This window comes from Gigantopelta aegis, chromosome 14, assembly GCF_016097555.1.
Source record: "Gigantopelta aegis isolate Gae_Host chromosome 14, Gae_host_genome, whole genome shotgun sequence".
NCBI lineage: Eukaryota > Metazoa > Mollusca > Gastropoda > Neomphalida > Peltospiridae > Gigantopelta > Gigantopelta aegis.
This window is the reverse complement of record NC_054712.1, coordinates 59,429,468-59,454,229: the sequence shown is the minus strand read 5'-3', so window position 1 is coordinate 59,454,229 and position 24,762 is coordinate 59,429,468. Positions and strand designations below refer to the sequence as shown.

Here is a 24,762-nt window from a genome sequence, read left to right as displayed (position 1 = left end):
GTGACCCAGAACGAACTGTGAATACCATTGTGACTGATTTGTCTAATCATTTTATTAACACCGCTCGGAAAGTATTTGGTGTGCTTAAAATAAACTCAAGTAAGATAAAACCAAAATATGCTTGGTATGGGACGGAATGTAAAGAAATGAAAAAGAAGTTTAAAAAGGCTAAACACAAATATATGGTAACAAAGTCTGAACGAGAAAAAGAACAAGTTAAAATTATTAATAGACAATATAAATATGTTGTTAATAAACATCTAAAGAAGCATAAACAGAAATTACAAACTGAGTTTACGCGTATGTTAAAGGAAGACCCTTCGCAATTTTGGAAGTTTTTGAACACCAAAACAGAGAATAAAATTAATATAGAAAGTTTGTATGACTTTTTTAAGAATCTGAATAGTAATTCGAATGATGAAGCGTTTGATTTTGGGAATTCCAGAAAATTTGGATACAAACGAACTTGATAAAGAAATAACTAAGGATGAGATTATGAATGCTATTAACAATTTAAAACGCAGAAAAGCTGTAGGAATAGATAAAATAGAAAATGAATATTTAATTGAAACACGTGATTTATTACTTAATTTCTATTTCGAATTGTTTAATTTGATTTTAGAAACGGGTGTTTTACCGGAAAATTGGCTAATTGGAATTATAAAACCTATATTTAAAAAACAAGGAGACGATACTAACCCAGAAAATTACCGACCTCTGACTTTATTGAGCTGTTTTGGGAAATTACTTACCTCGGTTATAAACCTTAGGCTTACAAAATATATTGAAGAAAATAAAATTCTTAATAAGGTGCAAGCGGGATTTCGAAAAGGTTATTCAACAGTAGACAATATGTTTGTGTTACATAGCATAATTGATATTTTAAAATCGTCAAAGAAAAAATTGTTTTGTTGTTTTATTGATTTTAGAAAAGCATTTGATAATGTTTGGCGAATTGGACTCTGGCAAAAATTGATCACTTATGGAATAACTGGTAAAATAATGACATTAATTATAAATATGTATAGTAATATTAAATCATGTATTGTTTATAATAATACAATATCTGGATTTTTCCCATGTGAAAAAGGTGTTAGACAAGGTGAAAATTTGTCGCCATTATTATTTTCTTTGTTTTTGAATGACTTAGAGACCTGGTTACAATATAATAATTGTCAAGGAATTACGGTAATGGATGTGCGATCTGATGTAGTGCTCCAAAATGGTTTAAAGTTATTGTTGTTATTGTATGCAGATGATACAGTTCTTTTTTCTGATAATGATATTGATTTACAATATATATTGAATTGTTTTCAAAAATATTGTGAAGACTGGCATTTAGAGGTTAATTACAAAAAGACTAAAGTATTAATTTTTGGTTCAGGATATACAAAAAACAAAAGAAATTTCAATTTAATATTAATAATATTGTTATTGACATAGTTGATAGTTATATGTACCTTGGAATTAAGTTCAATAAAAATAGAAAGTATACCCAATCTATAAAACATTTAAGTGAACAGGCTTCTAAAGCAACTTTTTCCTTATTAAGAAAATCTAGAAATATCAGTTTGCCATTAGATTGCATTTTTAAAGCTTATGATCATATGATTATACCAATTATGACATATGGTTCTGAAATTTGGGGATATAGTAATATTGATATTCTTGAACGCTTACAAAGTAATTTTATTAAAATTTGTTTAAAATTAAAGAAAAACACTCCTAATTATATGTTGTATGGAGAAACAGGTAAAATGCCGATTCGTTTACAAATATATAAAAGGATAATATCATATTGGTGTAAAATTATTTTGGATAAGAATAATAAATTAATCTCTATTTTATATAAGAATTTATTATATAAATATTGTAACGGATATATGTCTCCTTGGTTAGATAATGTTAAACGTATTTTAGATAATTGTGGGCTGAGTTTTGTGTGGCAACAACAATGTTTCTCAAGTAAGGGATGGTTGATATCTTTAATAGAAACAAGACTTAAAGATCAATTTCGCCAAGAATGGAATAGTAATAAGTTAAATACCTCAAAAGGTAAAATTTATTAAACCAGAATTTAATCAAGAATTTTACATATTTCTGCCAAAAACTGTATCACTTCCGTTGCTTAAATTTCGAACTGGTAACCACTTATTACCTGTAGAACGAGGTCGTTGGAGTAACATCCCTTACTTGGAAAGATATTGTACATTATGCCAGAATGAGTGTGTAGGAGATGAATATCATGCTTTGTTTGAATGTCCTGCATTTTTGACAGAAAGAAAATTATTTTTAAAAAAAGAATTTATAACACGACCAAACTTCTATAAGTTTTCTATGTTGTTGCAAGAGAAACGGCTGTCAAGATTACGAAAACTTAGTAAATTTGTTAGTCTTATAATGACAAAATTTAGAGATCAACAGTAATTAAGTTTATTATTTGTAGCAGTATATATTATATGTATGTACAGTATGTTATACATGTATATTGCCACCATCCACCTTGGCACATGTACCACCGTTGGTGGTCTTTATGTGAATAAAGAAGTTGAAGTTAATACATTTCGAAAACACTGACATTGACTTGCAGAAGATATTTGTTTTAATTGAAGGTTATTACCCATGTGGCATGTGTAACTCATTTGTTTGTTTCATGTCACCGCTAATCCTTTGGATGGAGTATGACCGTTAATTACAGCTGAATAAGATCATTAGTCATTAAATAATCCTACACGGGACATCTTTAATGACCGCCGCCTTCAGCAGGTCATGTTTATTTACAAATCATGTCTGGCTAGAAACAATCAGACACCTAACATAACACCTCATTTGTTTCGTTTCTCGAGACTCGACAGAGTGACAGAACAGAACTTTATTTCACTCAGGCCGCTATTCAGCGGCATATGAGGTACATTAACAATAATTATATGACAATGACAAGATGGGGTTTACAGGAGAAAATTTATATGTACAATATCAAAACAAAAAAGGTCTAATAATAATAATACAAAATGAAATATATTTCTAATAGTAATAATATATATATATACTGTGCCAAATAAGTTTAGCAATTACGTACAAGATATAAAATAAAGACAACCTGATTGGATGTTGAATTTATTTGTACACATTATTTCATTGATACAGCATTTCTGAATGTAGCCAGCAGTAACACGTTGTCACGGTGTCAACCTCGTCACTTTAATGTCAACTGATGAAACGGAGGGGTACATCTACCCAAATGTTGAGAGAGGCTCAATAATGTGTGTGTGCACCAGCGGCATTGATGACAGCAGTACATCGTCGTCTCATGCTTCTAATGAGACCATTATTCTCAAAAACAGTAATTGCGTTCCATTCCCGGTTCAGAGCAATTTGTAGGTCATGGACATTAAGGATATGAGTATGGTTTTCGCGTACCCTACGGTCCAGTAGGTCCCATGCATTCTCGATTGGGGACAAGTCAGGGGACTTTGGTGGCCAGTTCAACACTTGGATGTGGTTCCGCTCAAGAAGATTAGTGGTTAGCCTAGCGGTATGTGGTCTAGCGTCGTCATGTTGAAACAGAAAGCCAGGATCCTGCTGCAGGAATGGAATAACCACTGGTGTAATGATCTCGTCGCAGTAACGTTGAGCAGTCATGTTTCCGTGAATGAAAACGAGATCTGTTTTACCTCCACCATGAATGCCGGCCCAGACCATGACGCTGCCACCGCCATATCGGTCATGCTGAATGACGTTGTCTGCATCATATCGTTCTCCCCGTCGCCTCCATGCAGGATAAATTCTTCCTTTTGTTTTTGGATAATGTTGGTTCAACGCATCAGAATGTGATTTCAATACATCCGTATTGCACGCGCTTCTGCGACAGCACGAGCGCACCGCGTTTGCACGTGCAGTACACATAGCGGCGTGCGATATGACAAATGGTGTTCTTGTCATTACCCAAAGCGACAGGGCATATGCAACTAACATATTACCAAGTTTTATCACTTTGTTTTAATTTATTTGGAAGCAACAGTCATTTACAAAAACTTGCTAAACTTTTTTGGTTAAGTAATATACATACACATACACATACACATATATACACATACATACACACACACACACACACACACACACACATATATAAATATATATATATATATATATATATATATATATATATATACATACATACATACATACATACACATATACACATATATACATATATATACAAAGCCCAGATTCGTCTTGTGGGGCGTTGGAAGTCTGACGCATTTAGGAGGTACATTCGATCCCCAGCACTTGCATTATCTGGTGCCCAGAGCACATCATGATTCAGTTAAAGCACACATGGTGTGTCTATACTCAACTTTAGGTTATTGCCATTCTAGTGAACATTTTATTCAGTATACTGGTCTAAGGAAGGTTGGGACTATATTCAGTAACGGTACGCTCTTATGGTCACAGCCTTCCTTAATATCTAATACAATATTATTATGTTAACACCGTGATGGTCTCTCGTGTTATAAGAAATTGGTGACAATGTTCAGTACCGGTATGCTCTAATTTATAGAGAGTTATTCAGTATACTTTTCTAAGGAAAGTGGGGACTATGTTCAGTAGCGGTACGCTCTCATGGTCACGGTTTTCCTTATGTTATGTTGAATACACCATTATTTAATGTTAATGCTATATGGTTTTGAGTAAAGGGAAAGGGGCGAGGGGGGGGGGGGGGGGGGGGGGGGGGGGGGGCGCTGGCAATGTCCAGTAGTGGTACTCTCATTTGTCACCATTTAAAAAAATCATAGCGACAAATTTTGAATCTTGCGGGATTTATTTCAATATGATGTAATCAATCTCATTCTTTTGTGAAGCTACATGCCAAAAATTTGCAGTATTGATGTGGTAGGCGGAAGAGTCGAACTACTGGCAACTCACGAATTTGTATATCTCCAACATGCAGCTTGGGTGGCGGCATCTTCATAAATCAAGGCTAATATTCGTTCCTCGTATTCAGCCTTGATACATGTAGTCAAGATTACTGATATCCACTACTAGTGCCCTCTATTGGAAGAAAATTTGTAACACCTATTATGTCCCTTACACGATGACATCGCTGACCAATCACAGCATCGGTAACATGTGACAATCTTGAAAGCAATATCAAAAATTAACCGCCGGACGTTGACGCTGCCATCTTTGTTTACAAAAACAAGGGAATCTATAAGGAGCGTTGCGATTCGTTGCAATCAGATCTCATCGCATCCAATGAAATTTAAACATTTTGTGGCACGATTTCTTGACGACATGTATCAAGGCTGAATACGAGGAACGAATATTAGCCTTGATTTATGAAGATGGGGTGGCGGCGGAATCGTGAAACATGATGTCCTTGTGGCGGTTTATTTGCCGCACCTTCACTGGGGCTTTTTCGTCTGACTCTTGAACGATGCGGTTGTATTCCGAGAACGTGGTGATTTCTATTCCTCCCCCCCCCCCCCCCCCCCCCAGGGCCTGTGTTGCGTACGCTTGGGCCTTTGTCCAAGTATCGCATAGAACACGACGGCGACTCGGCGACTGTCACGCTAATCTACGACGTGGACAAGAAGCGACGCTCACCTAGCAGAAGACGGAGGAGGCGACCTAAGACTACCCATTTGGGACCTAACTTGGGGTCTCAACCGCCAGGGGCGGCCCCTCCTTTTCCGAAACGGAGGACGAGACCGACAGGGGCGGTGCAGGGTGATCCAAACCCAGTGGCTAAACCACCGGGGGCGGTTCATTCTGCGTTGTCGCCCCCAGCTACTCGACCGAAGCACTCGCCAGGAGCGGCCCGGGGGTGGGGGGGGGGACCAAAGCTGTCAGCTCCACTGACAGTGGCGGTCCCTCCTGTAGACGTACCAACGCAGATGGTGACGGGACATGTGGTCATTAGTGACCCCCCAGCCTCCGGGAGTTGTTGCGGTTCCAGCGGGAGTCCAAGAGGAGGAAGGTGTCTGCGGCCACCATACCAAAGACATCCGACCAACCCGATTGGACTCTCGTCTGCTACAAGCTGCCAGCTAAATACCGAGGAGCAGTCTACGGCGACTTTACCAATAGCGCTCTAATCAAGAGCCCTTGGAGAGAAGATCATTGGCGCCAACTTCCAACTGGACAAGGGAAGCACCAGCTACAAGGAGCCCTTCACTCGGACCAACTCTACGTGACGGCACAGCAGGACGGACTGTACAGGCAGGGACTCCTGATGCCATCGATGCCCAACGCAACCATCCACCGCATCTTGAAGATGGTACTGCGGGACATCTATCCAGGAGCCATCAACAGAAACATCGCCATGTTGACTGAAGGACTCCCCAACTTCAGGCCTGAACAGTCCATCACTTCGCCACGAGTCCTCCTTTTTGGGGCTTAGTTGGACTTTAAATTTTTTCGGCCGCGGCTCAAAATTCTTATGTTTATTTTTTTTATAAATAGTCCAACGCACTTTACTTTGGTGCCCAATCAATTGCTCAAATCACCTTAAAACCTTTTAGGCCGAGCAGTCAAAAATGTCGTTAGGATTTTAGGACTTAGGTCTTTTGACCGACCACTAAATTTTTTATTCCAAATTCTGCCCACCTTAAACTTACCCCCCCCCCCCCCCCCCCCCCCTCCTGGCCCGGACGTAGTCACTGGCGAAAGTCAGAGATTAAGTCCGTGACAGGCGTGCGTGAAACCTTCGTGGTATATACGCACGTGTAAAAGCTTTCACTCACTCGCACCTTCACTCAAAAAAGTGTGGTATTAAGTTGTATTACTTCTTCTTATGTTTAACATTACTAAAGATAATCATTTGAATTTTAAGAACAAACAAAAACCTAATTAAATAAAATTTGGCAGCCTTGAAAGGCGAGCCATTTACCGCCACTTATATCTGCTTGTTGTTTTTTGAGTGAACATAGCTTCACTGCATGTTTTATATCACTGTGAAAATATATGTGTGTGGTATGTTTCTTAGTTTTTACAAAATTTGTTAATACATCATGGCTATAGCTGTTTCTGAACAAGGGATATTGAGGGGGAAAATATACATACACATACACATGCAAACATGGATAGTACTAGTCGGAATAAGAGCATAAGTTTGGGAGACATTTCTTTTTAAGGTTTACCGAATTTATCCGTAATTTCTTTTATTAATTTGCACAACTTTTTTTGAAGACTTATTTTGTCATTTGTCATTAATTGTTTAAATTTCAGCATACTAGTATTGGGTTTGTTATAATAATATGGCTTTAACAATATTTTTCGGGAGTTATTAAAGAAAGAGCATGTAAGTAGATAGTGAAATTCGTCTCCGATGTCATTTTTGTTACATAGTGAACATAGTCTGCTTTCTACTGGGGTGTTGTTCCATCGTCCTGTTTCGATTGGTAAGTAATGGTTTGATGTTCTAAATTTTAGCACATACCATACATACAGATGACATTATGTACAGCCAATGGGAAGTCGTCTACTGTTCAGTGAGGATGTTGAGAACCAATCGAATTACATCACCAGTAACTGTGTGTCACGGAAATTATTGAGTGCCCGTTTGTTTTTTAGTTACGATCAGAGAATTACAATGGAACTTTACTTTGACGGAAACTAAACCCAAAGCTACAGACATGGCCATATAAACATATTTAATTTATAATTTTTAAGATGATTGAATACGTAAAGGCATAACCAGGGTTAAAAAAATAAACCAAAAAACGTCTTCACGACGATCATCTTGTGACTGTTATAGCAGGTTCAACCTGTGATTTTGGTTGAAAAATAGTGACCGCTGGCCGTTAAAGACAGGTGGCCGTTATGTACAGGTCCAATAAGGAAGGAAATGCATTGGGGGGATTTATAGTGGCCGTTATAGGCAGGTGACCGTTATATACAGGTGACCGTTAGACCAGGTTCGACTATAATTATATATATATATACACACGTCCCGCCCGCAGAGCTAGAGAGTCCTATATGATTGTTGCGATCCTCGGCCTCCCGGACTCTCCTCAAAATCACACACCTCCCATTAAAAATTCTGCATACGGGTCTGCAGTTACAGACGCCAAAATACATCAGACGTGGTATCTTTGCCTCACTCGCCAGACCCAGACCCAGCTTCGGTGTGTTTTGGGCCTAAGATTGCTTCGAAAATAAGGGCCTAGGATAGCAAGCAGGTGACAGGCATTCGAGGTGTTCTTGTGAAGAAGTTTGTATTGTTTAACGATTTATCGGCTAAATTGAATGTCAAACATATTGTAATTTTGACGTATAGTCTTAGAGCAATTAATGGATCTTTTATATGTACATACCACGGCCTTTGATATACCAGTCGTGGTCCACTGGCTGGAACGAGAAATAGGGGCCATTCAAATATTATGTAACCCTAACCCTAACCAGATGAACCAGTTGATACGTTCATTGCATCATTATATTCTCTAGCAGAACATTGTGGACATGGCAGTCTTCATGATGAATTACTTCGTGACAGAATAATTGTTGGCATTCGTGATCTTCGACTTCCGAGAAACTTCAACTTGACAGTGAACTAACATTAGAGAAGACTATTAATGCTGTAAGACAGTCTGAAAGTGTGAAAAAGCAACAACCACTAATGCGCCAAGCTTCAGCTATAAATGATAGCAAGCTTCAGTTGTCGATGAGGTAAAGCATAGGAATGGCTTGAAATTTCCTAAACGCTTTAAACCTAAACAGCAGGCGACGTGTACAAGATGTGGCAACGCACAACACAGTAACGCTGAGTTTCCAGCAACCAAATCTATTTGTCGGAAATGCAAAATGAGAGGTCACTGGGACAGAGTTCGTAGAAATAAGCCTAACCCAGCTCCGTACAGCAGAAAGAAAATTTCAAAGTTGACGAAATTGAAGAATCTGATGGCGCTTCAGATACTGAAACATCTTATGCATTTCTTGGATTAGTTGACAGTGTATTCAGTGTATCTACTGAGACTTATCAATTAAATCCTTGGATTGTTGATGTGTCCGTCAACAACAAAGCTCTCAAGTTTAAAATTGACACAGGTGCTGATGATCTTCATACAGGATCATGAAAGATCAAAGATTAACCAAACCTAATTGTATTTTGTATGAACCTGGTAGATCAGCTCTCACTGTTCTAGGAAAATTCACTGCTACCTTGTAAATGCCAAAGATTACGTCAAAGCAGGAAGCGTATGTTGTCAGAGGGTTACAAATTCCACTGCTAGGCAGACCTGCAATTGAAGCACTAGATCTTGTCCGTTGTGTGAACACTCTTGACAAAGTGTCTCCAGAAGAATACTGGAAGATGAAATTTCCAAAGCTATTTCAAGGACTTGGAAACCTTAAATAAGAATATGAAATTAAGCTTACTGATAATGCTAAACCTTTTTGTCTGAATACACCTCGCAGAATACCGATTCCACTATTGCCAAAGGTGAAAGAAGAACTAGACCGCATGGAGTCGACCAGCCAACAGATTGGTGTGCAGGTATGGTAGTCAGGGTTTCTGCCAGAAAGAAATTTTTGGGTATGGTGCAGAGGTGAAGAAAACCCCTTTTCTCCCGGTCTGGGACCGATTCTCGATCTCTGAGACCGAAAGTATTTTTTAAAAACGTGTGTTTGCCGGTCCCACTTTTGTCATTCTTGTCGGTCCGAAGCACCTGTCCATTTCTATTACTGGCACAAATTCTTATCCGTCAAGTGGACCGGCCTGCCCAGACATCGGTATCTCATGCATGATTTAAAATAATAAATAAATAGTGGTCAATATGGCTTGTGTTTCAGACATCTGTGATTTTAAAGTCTGCCTAAGTATATATCGTCAGTCACTGAAGTCGGACTTACAGTAGTGGGAGTGGGAACTATTTTCTCGTGCCCCTATCCACAGAGGTTCAGGCACGCCCACTACGGATTTAGCCTCTGACTTCGCCAGTGACTAACTCCGGAGCAGGAGGGGGGGGGGGGGGGGGGGGGTAAGTTTGAGGTGGGCGGAATTTGGAAGAAAGCCATTTAGTAAGGTCAACGCGAGCGCGGACCAAATAGCAGACACTTCGTAAACTTGAAGTACACCGAGTGGGAGCCGTGCTCTGATTGGCTGAATTTCGATTCCTCGGTGAAGCCTGTTTTTTACCTAAGTCTACAAAGAGTAACTGCATCCAAAAACATGTCCGGACTCTAAAATTTAACCCAAAATAGTTAAGACTGCTCGGCCAAAAAGTTTTAAGGTGATTTTGAGCAATTGAACGGGCGCCAAAGTAAAATGCGTTAGACTACTTATAAAAAAAATAAACATAAGAATTTTGAACTGCTTCCAAAACGTTTAAAGTCTAACTAGCCCAAAAAGGAGGTTGTTACCTGTCCTAGCAAAGGTTGGCGTCTACGGCGAGCCGATGAAGTTAGTGACGTCGAGATGTGGGAGATCCTGCCGGTAGGGGGAGTCTGCTAGTAGCTTGATGATGTGGCTATATTCGCTCCCCGCGATGATTTTGAGGGCACGATGTAGCGACGGGTTGTCCATTTCTTTAAGTAGCAGCGCTTGATGGTAGATCCCCCTCCGGCGAATGGTGACGCAAACTGCGTTGATCCCCCTTTCATCCCGGATTCGGTGGACGGCGAAGTCCCCTTCATCAGGCTCGGTAGGTAGCGGATGGTACGCCTTGTGTTGTGGCTCACTAGTGAGTTGGCGCACGTCTTCTAGGTTGGTCTTCATCAGCTGATGGTACCGCGGATGAAGTTTGCTGGCCTGAAGCGTCCATGGTTCCTCTGGTTGTTTCTCTGGCTTCGGCGGTTTGATGGGGCGACTTGGCTTGGCTGGTATGGCACTCGGAGGAGTGGTCGCCTTTCTCTTGGTTACAGCCGTCTTCCGGGCCTGGGTCTCGGGTGTCGTCCGTTTAACCGGCGATAAACCCTGTATCCCATGGTAGAAGGGCGGTGGATCGGGTCGTGTAGACGGCGGATTGCAGATGACTGTGTCCGGCGCGTCGACTTCCTCGGTGACTGTTGACGGGACGGTGATGACTGGGGCCGGGGCCACTTCCATCTTCGTCTTCCTCTCCAGTTGAGTGGCGTTAGGCGGTCTAGCAGACGGAGTCGCTGCCGGTGGTTTAGCCACCGGTTTTGACTCCCCCTGCGCCGCCGCTGGCGCACGTCTCCTTTTCCTCCACCTTCCTTTCTTCGGTATGCGGTCTCCGTACACCAAGGTCACGGTCGCCCGTGACCCGGTGTACGAGACGCGGTATTCCATCAGGTTTCCGTAAGTTGCAATTAGTCCCCCCAGGTGGGGGGGGGGGGGGGGGTAAATGCACAGCACACTCGACGACGTCTGATCGGATTGGCTGCATTTTTGAAACTGCTTACAGTAGTGTCAATCCACAGCCACTAGGCTAGACATTAATTTTGTCAAAGTTGTTGAGCCGGTCAAGAGATTAAACAGACGTTAACAATAACACCATTCTTGGTGAGAGAGCCATCAAGGTATTACACTCCAATTAAAACAAAGGACCCAGAGTCTGCAACTGGTTACAATCAACACCTGTCAACACCTATGATGTACGGAGATTTGTCGGGTCGAGTGTCCGTCCGAACCAAGACTTTTGTGCAATACAAACTGCTTGAAATAGCATAAAATATATTGAAATAATCAATAAATGTATTTATTGTTGACTGTTCAATGTAGTCTATCCAATAATTATAAAGAATTTTAAAATTAACAAAAGGTTTCCAATTTTTTGTTAACAAGTGGGAGTAAGCAGAACAGCTACATGTACTGGTTATCTCAAGAGCCAGTAGAGGTCAAATTTCGTCCAATCAGTGATGACGTTATTAATCTCTTTGTCTAAACATGTGCTGGCTCAGGCTGTCGAACGCTTCAACGGTGCGATCTTTTATTAATTTTCAGGGCACAGTACTGAATACTCGTACTTTTTATACATATATGGGATTTAAATTCATAACTTTTATTCCTTTTTTTTATATTATTTATTCCATTATGTAAAATATATACAATTTGTGGGTTGTTGTTTTTTCCACTCGAATCACTAATGTGATAAAAAAAAAAATCTTATTTTATTCCTTTCTTTTTTTCCCCTCTCCCCCCCCCCCCTCCCCCCGTTAATGACGACGTCAAGCGGGACCGATTAACAATTTTATTTTTCCCCACCGCTGGTATGGTGCTATGGAATTTAGTTTTTAGAATGTGGGTGCTTTTGGGCCTCCCCCAGAAAGAAACTATAATTTGGGATCCCTCAGATTTGTTTTATATATTCCTTCCATAATGTCTCATCCTGCCATATATATATATATGAAAAGAATAGTTTTATAATCATTTAAAGCCAACATTAATGTGTAAACAAGAAATATTTAAACAGTTTCGGGTATGACACCACCTCAATGATATTTTTGGGGTATGGCATTTTACCCATTTTACCCTCTGGCAGACTGGTAGTTATACCAAAGCCAAATGATGAGGTGACAATCTGTGTGGAATCTCACAATTCCGCTTGTTGATCGTACTGTAATGGAGCGCGATACTTCAGTAAACTTGACGCTAATTCTGGATTTCATCAAATTCCATTGTCAAAGAATTCAGCATTACTTACCGTATTTTCCTGTGTATTATGCACACTTTTTTCCCAGAAAATACAGGTTAAAAATGGGGTGCGCACTATACATAGCAATAGAAAAAATATCTTTTAAAAATGTCCAGTGATCACCCATGAAAAATCGCCGATCGGTAGTTTACGGTACTTTATAGGTTATTGACAGTGTTCATTACAACGAAACACCAAAACCCTCTTAAAAATCGCTTTTCACTTGTGATGGTTGTAATACATGCAAAATAAATCTACAAAAGTATCCATACCTCGCTAAAAAGTACACAAAAATAACAAAACTGGACCGTAAATACTTTTAATTTCCACAAGATTTAATTCGGCCATTTCCGGCAAACCGGAAATATACCATACTATTATTAATTTAGAAATCTCGCCACGAGAACGAAATGTAATATGCTATATTTTTGTTTTAATATATTTATTAGTAATTTACAATGTATATAACTGTTTTGATTTATGCACGTGTGAGTCTGTGACATGTAAGTACGCAAGTACTAGCCTTTATTTAATGTGACATATAGGTCTATGTACTGAAATACCTAACTTAAGTTTTGTTTCTTGAATATACCGCTTCTTTCGCTTTTTGTTAATTTTGGTGACGGGGAAAACGGTACATCTTGCATTCACTGTCGATTTTGTGGTTTAAAAAAACGGTGCGCATTACATTGTGGTTTATGTTTTTTTTCTTGGAATAAACGTTCAAAGTGGGAGGTGCGCATTATACACCGGTGCGCATAATATACTACTCAAAAGAATTTAAGGGTCCGACGATATTTTCGACATTATTTTCTGAATGTCAATTATATTAGCTAGACCATAATGTCACGCATGGTATTGTTCCATTTTGACGAAAGTGGGTCTAAGCAACCCATAAATGAATTAAAATCCACTGTCATTGACACTGTCGACTAGTTCTAATGGCGAAAACATGCTTACATTTGCACGTAAATTAGGGCGAAAGCGAAAGGTCTGCTAAGTGCCCATAACTTGCTTTTTTCACAAAGCGCTTCATTTGCACGCTTTGCACGTGTATTCCATGTTCCCAATGCTGAATTTCCGTATAATTGGAGCTTGCGTTCGTGTACGGTGCACACTCCAAATTCGACAATGGTACGACTTCAACTGACTATCGAAGATCGAGGAAGGGCTATTGCTTGGCTTCAGGATGGCAATACGCAAAGAAATGTTGCTCTGAGACTTGGTGTCAGTCAGAGTGTCGTTGGCCGACTGTGGCAACGGTACCAAGCAACGAATTCTGTTCGAAATCGTCCACGTTCGGGAAGACCCCGAAGCACTACAAATAGAGAGGACCGCTACATCACCAATATGGCTCTACGTCAACGCACAACCACTGCACGCCGAGTACGTGACAATCTGCGGACTGCGACTGGAACTCGAGTGTCTGATCAAACCATACGCAATCGTCTGAGAGCCAATAATCTACGCTGCCGTCGCCAGGCTGTTCGACCACCACTCCTACCACGTCACAGAATGGCCAGACGTCACTGGTGCACGCTTCATCTGCGGTGGCAACGTGTTCAGTGGGGTCGAGTGATGTTCACTGATGAGTCCAGGTTTAGTCTCAAGTTCAACGACGGTCGGGTTCGTGTCTACAGACGTCCTGGGGAGCGCTTCGCTGACGTTAACGTTAGACAACTTCACCGGTTCGGTGGTGGCAGCGTCATGGTGTGGAGCGGCATCTCTATCCACCACAGGACCCCCCTCTATGTGGTGGATGGCAATCTGAATGGAATCCGCTATCTGAATGAGATTATCCGGCCGTTGGTTCTCCCAGGCCTTCAGCAGATTGGCGGCGGGGCAGTTCTGCAGGATGACAATGCCAGTCCCCACCGCGCCAGGGTGGTAACGGACTTTCTCAGACAACAAGGTGTCGCCAGGATGGATTGGCCAGCATATTCGCCTGACTTGGCCCCAATAGAGTACGCCTGGGACGAATTAGGCAGGAGAGTTCGGGATAACCATGTCCCTCCGGCCAACCTTCATGATCTGGGTCAACTTCTTATGGCAGAGTGGCAGGCCATTCCCCAAGAGTTCTTCAGACGTCTGATCAACAGCATGAGGCAACGATGTGTCGAGTGTATTCGCGCCAGGGGTGGATTCACACACTATTAAACCAATGTTCTAATGTGTAAAATCCATGTTTGACAACTTTCAACTTTGACAGCATGTTATGTGACTTTCTTGTATACAGTGACGTTTATTTGTGTTTTTTTGCAAATATGGAACAATAAATAAAAAATTTGGTGTAGTTTACATCATCAATCTAATACACTCTGAAACTTATTTGGTTATAAATTTTTGACCCTTGAATTCTTTTGAGTAGTATACATGGGAAAATATGGCTTACTACATTTATTACACCTTATGGACGTTTCTGTTTCAACAGACTACCATTTGGTATCTCTTCTGCTCCAGAACATTTTCAAAAGCGCATAAAACAGATCTTAGGTTTACATGGAACAGTATGTCAGATGGATGATATTCTTGTGTACGGTTCCACACAAAAGGAACATGATAACAGACTAGAAGCAGTCTTGTGTAAACTTGAAAAAACTGGAATAACATTAAATGAGAAATGTGTGTTCTCAAAAATGTGTATCAAATTCTTGGGATACGTAATTGATAAAAATGGTCTTCGGCAGATCCAGAGAAAATATGTGCTATATTACCAACCAATGTTTCTGAGATTCGACGATTCTTGGGAATGGTGAATCAATTTGTTAAATTTTTGCCAAAGCTTGCTGATGAAACAAAAACCACTTTGTGATCTTCTTGTTAAAAGACAGACTGTGGACTTGGAACAGTTATCAAGACGCTACGTTTCAGCGTATCAAGCAAAAACTATGTACGGCTTCAGTGCTAGCACATTATAATCCACAAGCAGGTACAGTAGTCTCATCCGATGCATCATACTATGGATTAGGCGCAGTTCTACAACAGCAACAAGGTGATGTAAACTAAAACCAGTTGCTTATGCATCTAAAGCCTTAACTCCTACTGAATAAAGATATGCTCAGATAGAGAAAGAAGCTCTTGCAATAACCTGGGCATGTGAACAGTTCAGAGACTTTTTGATTGGAATCCCTTTCAAAATACAGACTGATCATAAACCATTGATCGCACTCTTAGGATCGAAAAACTTGGAAGAATTGCCCCCAAGAATTCAAAGATTGAGAATGTGATTCATGACTTACCAATACACAACTGAACACGTACTTGGTAAAAAAATCTGTATTCAGCCGACACATTATCAAGAGCACTCCTGAAAATAGCTCAAAATAGGCATGAGGCTCAACTAGAAGATGTCAGTCGCTATGTTAATTCAGTGATTTCCGCATTACCTGCTACAGAACAGATATTGTTGGAAATTAAACATCATCAACAGGAAGATACAGTCAGTAATCTGCTGATAACTTACTGTTTGGATGGATGGCCACAAATTTACCAAATTCCATAATGTGTTAAGCCCTAGCTACTGGCAACACAGAGGTAATCTAACTGTAGTAGATGGACTGTTAATGAATGGTGCGAGAATTTTCATTCCACCTAGTCTTAGGTCAGGTATTCTAGATGCACTCCACCAAGATCCTCAAGGCATAACCAAATGCAGAGCACGAGCTCGATGTTCGGTGTGGTGGCCAGGACTCAGTGTGCAGCTGGAAGAAATGATTCGCAGTTGTAAACAAAGTGCTCATAAGAGAACAAATCTTCCAGAATCACCCATTCCTTCAGAACTACCTGCCCGACCATGGCAAAATGTTGGGATGGATTTGTTCGAATTTAACAATACACCATATTTACTTGTGGTCGACTACTATTCTCGCTACATTGAAATTACGAAGCGGTGTTCAACTACATCAGCGAATGTTATCAAATCAATCTTTGCTCGTCATGGTATTCCAGAGTCAGTTATGTCAGATAATGGACCACAGTTTTCTGCACAAACATTCAAAGACTTTGCAGACAGTTATGGATTTACACATGTATACAACAAGTAGCCCACACTACCCACAAAGCAATAGTGACACAGAACGAGCGGTGCAAACTATTAAAAATCTCAAAGAGTAAAGATCCATATTTGGGACTGTTAGTTTACTGTACAACTCCGCTAGCAGGAGGATATAGCCATTCAGAGTTACTGACGGGGAGAAGACTGAGAAATACTTTGCTGATTCATCTGGATCAATTGTTACCAAAACAAGTAGACATTAATTCATTTCATGATGACGAGACCCGTCGAAAATTGCAACAAAAAGTAACATTTGATCAACATCATAAAGTTTGCAAACTACCAAGTTTAAAATCAGGTGATCATGTATTTGTTAAAAATCCTGACGGTATTAAACCAGGCAATGTTGAACAGCAGGACTCCACTCCGCATTCTTATCAGGTTGTGATGAAAGATTCTGTAATACGTAGAAACGGACGACATTAAATTCTTACAGATGCAACACATCATAACTCATGTACTAAAACAAGTTACAATTCTCCAGTTCCAGATGTTGCTGAACAACCACAAAACAACTTCTTGGTCGCCCTTAGCCAATAAAAGTCGCAGCTTTCACGTATTTATTTTTGATTCATTACTAAAAAACCTTGTTTTTAAATGACATAATTTTATTGCATTATTTTCACTGGCTGGGATGAGAAATAGCCAAATGGACGGGGATCGATCCCAGACCGACTGCGCATCATGTGAGTGCTTTTACCACTGGATTACATCCCGCCCTGGACAGAACGAGAGCCATTAATATTAGACATACATGTACTACGACCATATGACCAGTTGTGATGCACCGATTGGAACATTGTTACAAGAAAAAATCCAATCAGCTGAATGGATCCACCGAGGTGGTTCTATCCTGCGACGCAAGCAGCTCAAGCAAGCATGTAACTGACAGCTTAACCCACTCCCTGCATATTGTTTGACTGCATACTTTGGAAATAGGAAACGTTTTATTTAACGACACACTCAACACATTTGATTGTTGGACATATGGTTGAGGACCATTGAGAGAGGAAACCCGCTGTTGCCACTTGATGGGCTACTCTTTTTGATTAGCAGACAGGATAACACATACCACAGCCTTTGATATCTAGCATACTTTGGAGTCCTCGTGCTGAAGGGAACAGAAGTACCAGAACTCACACTGGAAAGAATTTTGTTTTAGTCAATTTTCAGATATACAGTATGTAGATTATTTGCTTTAAATTTATTAAAAAGTGGCTAATTCATAGAAATTTTATTAGCCAAAATATTAAATAATGTAGCCATATTGCATAAAAATTAGCAATTGGCTAAATTGGTAATGCAGGCCTCCCAGCCACTTGTACATATTAAAATATAGTAAATTTGCATACCAAAATATAGAGTTTTATAGGAATTTTGAGGTCAAATATAGGAGTTTTAGAAGAAAATTTGGACCGATTATCATGATTATAGGCATTTTACATGGATTTCTAGACATTTACATTACTAATCAAGGCTGGCCATATCCTAAAATTTTCATCTGCCTGCCAGGCTAGTAACCCTCAAATTTCACTTACCCACAAACAAATTAACTCATCCCAAAACGTAAGCAGCTTAAATCAAAATTAAACTATGTTTCACATCATACAAAGCACTTGTAAGCCCTGTATTACTAAATATGTTTATTTCGTTTAATTTGTGAATTTAAAAAAAAAAAAAAAAAATTGCTATCGGCATGAAGCAAAATTGGAAAAGAGTTTGATTTTTGCAAAAACTTTAACACTACTTCAGAATGATCATCGAAAATATGCTACTTTGGGTTAATGATTTCACAGTGAATAACATCATTTTATTTTTATTAAATTATTTATTTATTATTGTAACCAGGGATATTTTAATACAATTAATATGGATGAGTTAGTGCTTTACTGTATTATTTAATATGTATACATTAGCTATTTTTATGTACAAGCTTATAGTTAGAATGGGTAATTGGGTATGGACTGTAGGTCTGTGGTTAGTCGCACATGTATTTAGTGATAGGTTACGCTTGACTGACTATAGTGACACATTATGACAGTTGCATTGCATGCTGGGGAAAATCCGATCTTTCCTTTCAAATACCACACCTTTTCGTAGCCTTTCATTCGTAAGGTCACATTATCATGATCTTGATGGTGAGCACCCATGGGGACATCTTTAGTGCAAACTAAAGATAGACGATGTCTGGTTTTCCCTACGGGAATAGAGAATCTCGAAACCAGTCGTGTTTTGTTATGGACTAGCAGGGGTTACATGTTTTGTGTTTTGGAGGGGGGGGGGGGTGTCTGGGTGGTTTTTTAGATGGGAGGGTTCATGACAGATGAGTTTAAATATTAAAAAAAGTATACCCTTCTATTTTTCAGGATGTAGATGCTTGCATTTCTGGACATTTAATTTTCACAATTTTCAAAGGGGAGTATACCCTCGGTTTTCCTAACATGGTCATTCTGACACTGGAAGATATTAAAGAGTAAAGTAGATAAATTTACAATCCTGTTGTATACCACGACTAAAAAGGCTAGACCATGGGCAATACACCTGCTGAAGTTTTAATTTAATACGAGTCACCAATGTACATACACATGTAGAGTGAATTAATTTTTCAAAGTTGCCAGTAACATCACTTTTCACACCTTAGGTTCTCCCACCCCTGTGTGTCGGAATGACCAGATTCACAAATTTGTTTCTTCATGTGCTAAGGAAGCTTTCCACAAATTTTGGTTGGAATTGGTAAAGTAGTTTTTGAGAAGTTGAAAATGTGAAAGCTTACGCAGGACAGATATCGAAACAAAACAAAACGTATCTCTATAAGTCACTTGCTCCTTTGGCTCAAGTGACCTAAAAATAGTCACACAAAGCCAGGTCATTTAGATAGACAATTGTAGCATAATATTCTGCACTTTTAAGGGACATAACCCATGCATGTTGGTTCATTTATCTCTTACAGCAGTTAAACCCACACAATCCATTTTACTCCCAGTACTTTTACAAAAGAGAAACATTGTATTTCATAGTATAAATGCCATTTATTGTAACAAAATATATGATGCTATGTCAACATGCATAAGATTCAAGTAATTACAAAAAAAATTATTTGTTTTAAAAAGAACAGTCAACATGCACACATGTATAAAAGTACAACAAGCATGATTCAGATATCAGAAATATGCATAAACTCTAAAACTTAAAGAAAATCACACCACCAATGTGTGTAATCTAATATCCGGAAGAAAATATTTATAACATATTCCTCCCATCATGTCTATAATATGGGATAATAAATACAATAAACCAATTCTGATGTCGGGTTAAAGAATGTGATGCTCACAAAAGACTAAACTATGGAATGCTCATTTTATTGATAAAAAATAATGTATACAAAAATAACACTATACTTACACCGACTTTAAAACATTTTTGCTTCAGAATTGGGTGTAAACAAAAGTGAATAAAATGAAATATTTGTTTTGTTTTAGAAAAACTGGTAAAAAGAAAGAAAACTAGTTATCTATAAGATTTTTCTATTACACGGGGGAAAAAAAAAACCAAAATCAAGATATGCTGCCACATAATTTATTAACAATATTAAACAGTAAATATATATAAAAAATGAGCATGTATTCCTACACTTTCATAAACTGGTGAATAAAAATATGTAATCAGAGACGAAGTCAGCCATCTTGGATTTTGAACGGGCCCGAAAATTATCAATACTTGGTTATGGCCATGAGAGGATAATTTGGAAGACATCTGGTTGAAATCTGCATTGTGGAACTTGAGAAGAAGTGGAAAATGTGAGAGGCCAGGGTGGCCATCTGTGATTTTGAATCTGTCCGAAAAATAACACTTGGTCAGGGCTCTGAGAGGATCTTTTGGACCAAGTGTGGTTGAAACCTGCCAGATGGAAGTGGAGAAGTAAAAAATGTGAAAAGTTGATGGATGCCGCCATGCATGCATGTATGGTATGTAGCATTATGTCTTATGGCCCTTTGGACCAGGTGAGCTAAAAATTGTTTTAATATTTTTATCTTCTTACAGTGTGAATAACGAAAAAGGAAAAGTATTTTTATCCTCCATTAAAAAGGCACTATAATCTGGGATATCTCCTGCAATATTCTCCAAGGAGATGTCGCTTCTTTTGTTACATCACCATGTATGTTTCAGTGCTAAACCTATCATTAGTGACGGCACATCACTGTCAAGCCTCGGATTTTATACTTTTATCAACTCGTACTGATAAATTATGATGTCACAAGACACTCGGTGAGTATCCTTTTGTGTACAACACCTGAGCAAATTTTAAACTGGCTATTTGGTGTCTAATATATGTTTTACGTCGGTTATTCCACACTTGGTCAAGAAAGACGCCCAAAGAGGCACTAAACTAAGCAGTGTCTAGTAGACCAGTTACCATAAATTAAGGGCATAGTAACTCCTAGGTTTAACCGTAACACATTTTAAATATAAATGTTACAATTCCCATTATTATTCCTTCATAAATGGACTGATATTTTGTTATTCATTCAAATCACTGTTCTCCTACTGATACTACTTGTGTGTGTGGAAACACAGATACTTTGACAATGTCAGATTTTGTACAGTAATCCACTTGTGGAAACACAGATACTTTGACAATGTCAGATTCTGTACAGTAATCCACGTGTGGAAACACAGATACTTTGACAATGTCAGATTCTGTACAGTAATCCACTTGTGGAAACACAGATACTTTGACATTGTCAGATTCTGTACAATAATCCACTTGTGGAAACACAAATACTTTTAACAATGTCAGATTTTGTACAGTAATCCACTTGTGGAAACAGATATGGAAATGCACATTTCCGTGCACAGAAAACAAATCTTCAAAGGATTGTATGCAAGCACTTTTCCAAAGACAACACAGTACACTCCATGGCCTGTGCCGTATGTACTTGTACCACACTCATTCCCACACAGAGAGAAAAAGCAAGCAAGCAGGGGATTTTTTTCCTTTTCACAAAATTTTGCATATAAGTGCATGGAAGAGGAATATTTAATTTTTTAAATTAAAAAAAAATAAATGGAAGAGGAAATAGAAACTAACATAATGCCCAAGTATATTTCGCAATGTCCATACAATATCTTATACACAATGAATCCTTTTTAATTCCCAATACCAATACCCAACACACACACACACACACACACACACATAGAGACAAAGACAAAAGTATAATATCTTCTTCATTTTTTAACATATATATATATGAATATGAAGACTGCCTTTAAAACGTCATGGCATGTTTGAGATGCTAATGAAACAAAATAACATTTCCACATATTCGATATGCCACAAATAAAACAAAATCATTCTACATGATGAATTAAAGCAAGTCATGAATGTCGGATAAAAATAAACCAGGCTAACAAAATAAAAAGTCTTCTGAATATTCAACTAAAACATATTTTGATGCCCTTTCAAATAAAATGTTTGTGCAACTAACTGGTAGAACAGAACAGCGTACAAGTACTCCCAGCACAAACGATGTGCGAGTAAATATATGTCGTAACTTGTGTACTGTACATCTATTTGACAACTATGTCTACATTTTATATCTATTTACCAAAGTTAGTTAACAATGGTTTTATCACAATTATGAAATTAAAGCATACAAAAATATAGTCCACATCACAAAGTGACAAATAATATTTCATATTTTTGAGCACAACAATAATAATAAAAAAAAAATCTAAAAACAAGCACTACTCAGATGTCATCACAATTTGTCAGAATCTCTCTTTGATCACTTTTTGTTTCTTCATTTTGGCACAATGTTTACACTTGCATTATGAGTAAGATGGAGAAATTTTACCAATCCGGTTGGTGCAAACCATTTCTTCACTGTCGCTCTTGTATTGTCAAAGATGGATCAAGCCAGATGGCGTAAATATTTAGTCTCCCAAGGTTATTTAAGTGATTCTCTTTAAACTAGGAGGCTGTCTGTGGAAAGTAGATACCGAGTGCAGTGAGGTTTATATAAAGAGACCCAAAAGAAACTTTATATACATAAACTTTGAATTATTTTACAAATATTGTTGCTAATCGAAAAGAACCCATTTAGAAACCATCAAATAAAACACTTGTATCACGAAGTGCGTTGCGACGTTTAGCTGTTGAACTTCATCATACTTTCACATCCCACTACACCACACTTGTATCACAAAGTGCACTGTGATGTTTAGATGTTGAACTTCATCATACTTTCACATCACACTACACCACACTTGTATCATGAAGTGCGTTGTGACATTTAGATGTTGAACTTCATCATACTTTCACATCACACTACACCACACTTGTATCACAAAGTGCACTGTGATGTTTAGATGTTGAACTTCATCATACTTTCACATCACACTACACCACACTTGTATCATGAAGTGCGTTGTGACATTTAGATGTTGAACTTCATCATACTTTCACATCCCACTACACCACACTTGTATCACAAAGTGCACTGTGATGTTTAGATGTTGAACTTCATCATACTTTCACATCACACTACACCACACTTGTATCACGAAGTGCGTTGTGACATTTAGATGTTGAACTTCATCATACTTTCACATCACACTACACCACACTTGTATCACGAAGTGCATTGTCACATTTAGATGCTGAACTTCATCAGATGTTTAACTTCATTACACTATACCATTTATTGGTTTTGTATAATATAATTTCAAGCCTTGAAAAGTTTCTTATGGACGTTGGTATATAGTTAAAGTGATCACCATCTGCTAAAAATCACTGCAGTAACGGTCACTTCTAATGAACACTTGTTTCCATGTGTCCGCAATCTTCATACAATCATCTATCCATCTTACTTAGTAAGGTTATATATTTTTTACTGCCCATCTTTTGGGTTTTTTTTAACTTCGACTGTTTTGAATGCTTCACTTTGGCACAGAGCTCAAACATGGTTAAGAAAATGGACCAATCCAGTTGGCAATGCTGATTATTTCAACAGGCTTGTGCAAAACGTGCAATTTACAGAGTCATCAGTCACTTTCTTCAAGTCAGTTTATAATATTGGATGTTTGTAACCTGAATGTGGTGAGATCATTTAACTTGCCCGCTAATGTTGGAAGCTTATACGACTGCCTCACTGGATGGTGAGTTATATAAAATCAGTTGTTGTATCACTCGACTAGACTGCTCAGACTTTAGATACTCAGTAGAATCCAAACTGTGAGGTAGTCTAATGTTTCTAGCATCCCTGTGACCTAACATAGGATGCTAGTGCACTGCTCTTCTGTTAGGTGCAAAAAAAACCAGTTAGTATAAACATGAAATTAATGTTTAAATGCATCAGTTATGTAAAGGCACCATAATAGTAACCATCACTAAAAACCAAATACTTGTGGGAATGAATTAGCATGCACAATGCAGTGCTAGCCAGTCAGAAATGACTGCATAATGTACCAATGATAGGCCTTGCTTAAAAACACATAGACCAATCAAATCTTTAGAAAATAAACCAATCACAATGCACAGTCTTGACCAATTACACATCTACAATAATGACCAGTATTTAAGCTTCACAATTTAAAGTTAAACAAACTACACTCTTGGCAGAGTATTTCTGTTCAGTGGACATGCCAGTTTTGTACATTTACATTCACACAAATGATAAAAATCAAATGTGCTGATAATTTGCATTAATGTAACTGATGTAGCGGTCAGTCACCAAGGTAGGAAACAATGGGGCCAGAATTCCGGATGCACCAGATTTACAATTTTCTGTGTTCTGCATTCATTCCTCCTCTTTCTGCTTTGAGCTGTGAAGCTGTGCACTGTGTGTATCACACACTTCACTCTTTGGAATTACTAAGATTTACACTCACTGTACTGTATTTAACCATCTATAAGACAGATTTATATTTGCAAGCAAACATGATCCATGTTGCACACGCTGACTCGGGATACGGGAAGATCCTAACTCGCACGGCCAACCGTACATGATCACCACGGCAGTTGACTATCTCTTCACACACCTCAGACCTGAAACAGAACAAACAGTTTCCAGTGCTCTTGTTTACATTCATTGCTAAATAGTTACT

At 38.6% G+C, this 24,762-nt stretch overlaps 1 protein-coding gene across 1 annotated transcript in view; it reads right to left on the bottom strand.

The window, feature by feature from the left end:
• Positions 1–19,662: 19,662 nt before the first annotated feature.
• Positions 19,663–24,762, bottom strand: part of LOC121388022 (centrosomal protein of 76 kDa-like) — a 51,974-nt gene continuing 46,874 nt past the window's right edge. Inside the window, exon 12 of the mRNA XM_041519222.1 lies at positions 19,663–24,703. Coding sequence (XP_041375156.1) covers positions 24,565–24,703 — 139 coding nt within the window. The 3' untranslated portion in view covers positions 19,663–24,564. The remainder of the gene's footprint in view (positions 24,704–24,762) is intronic.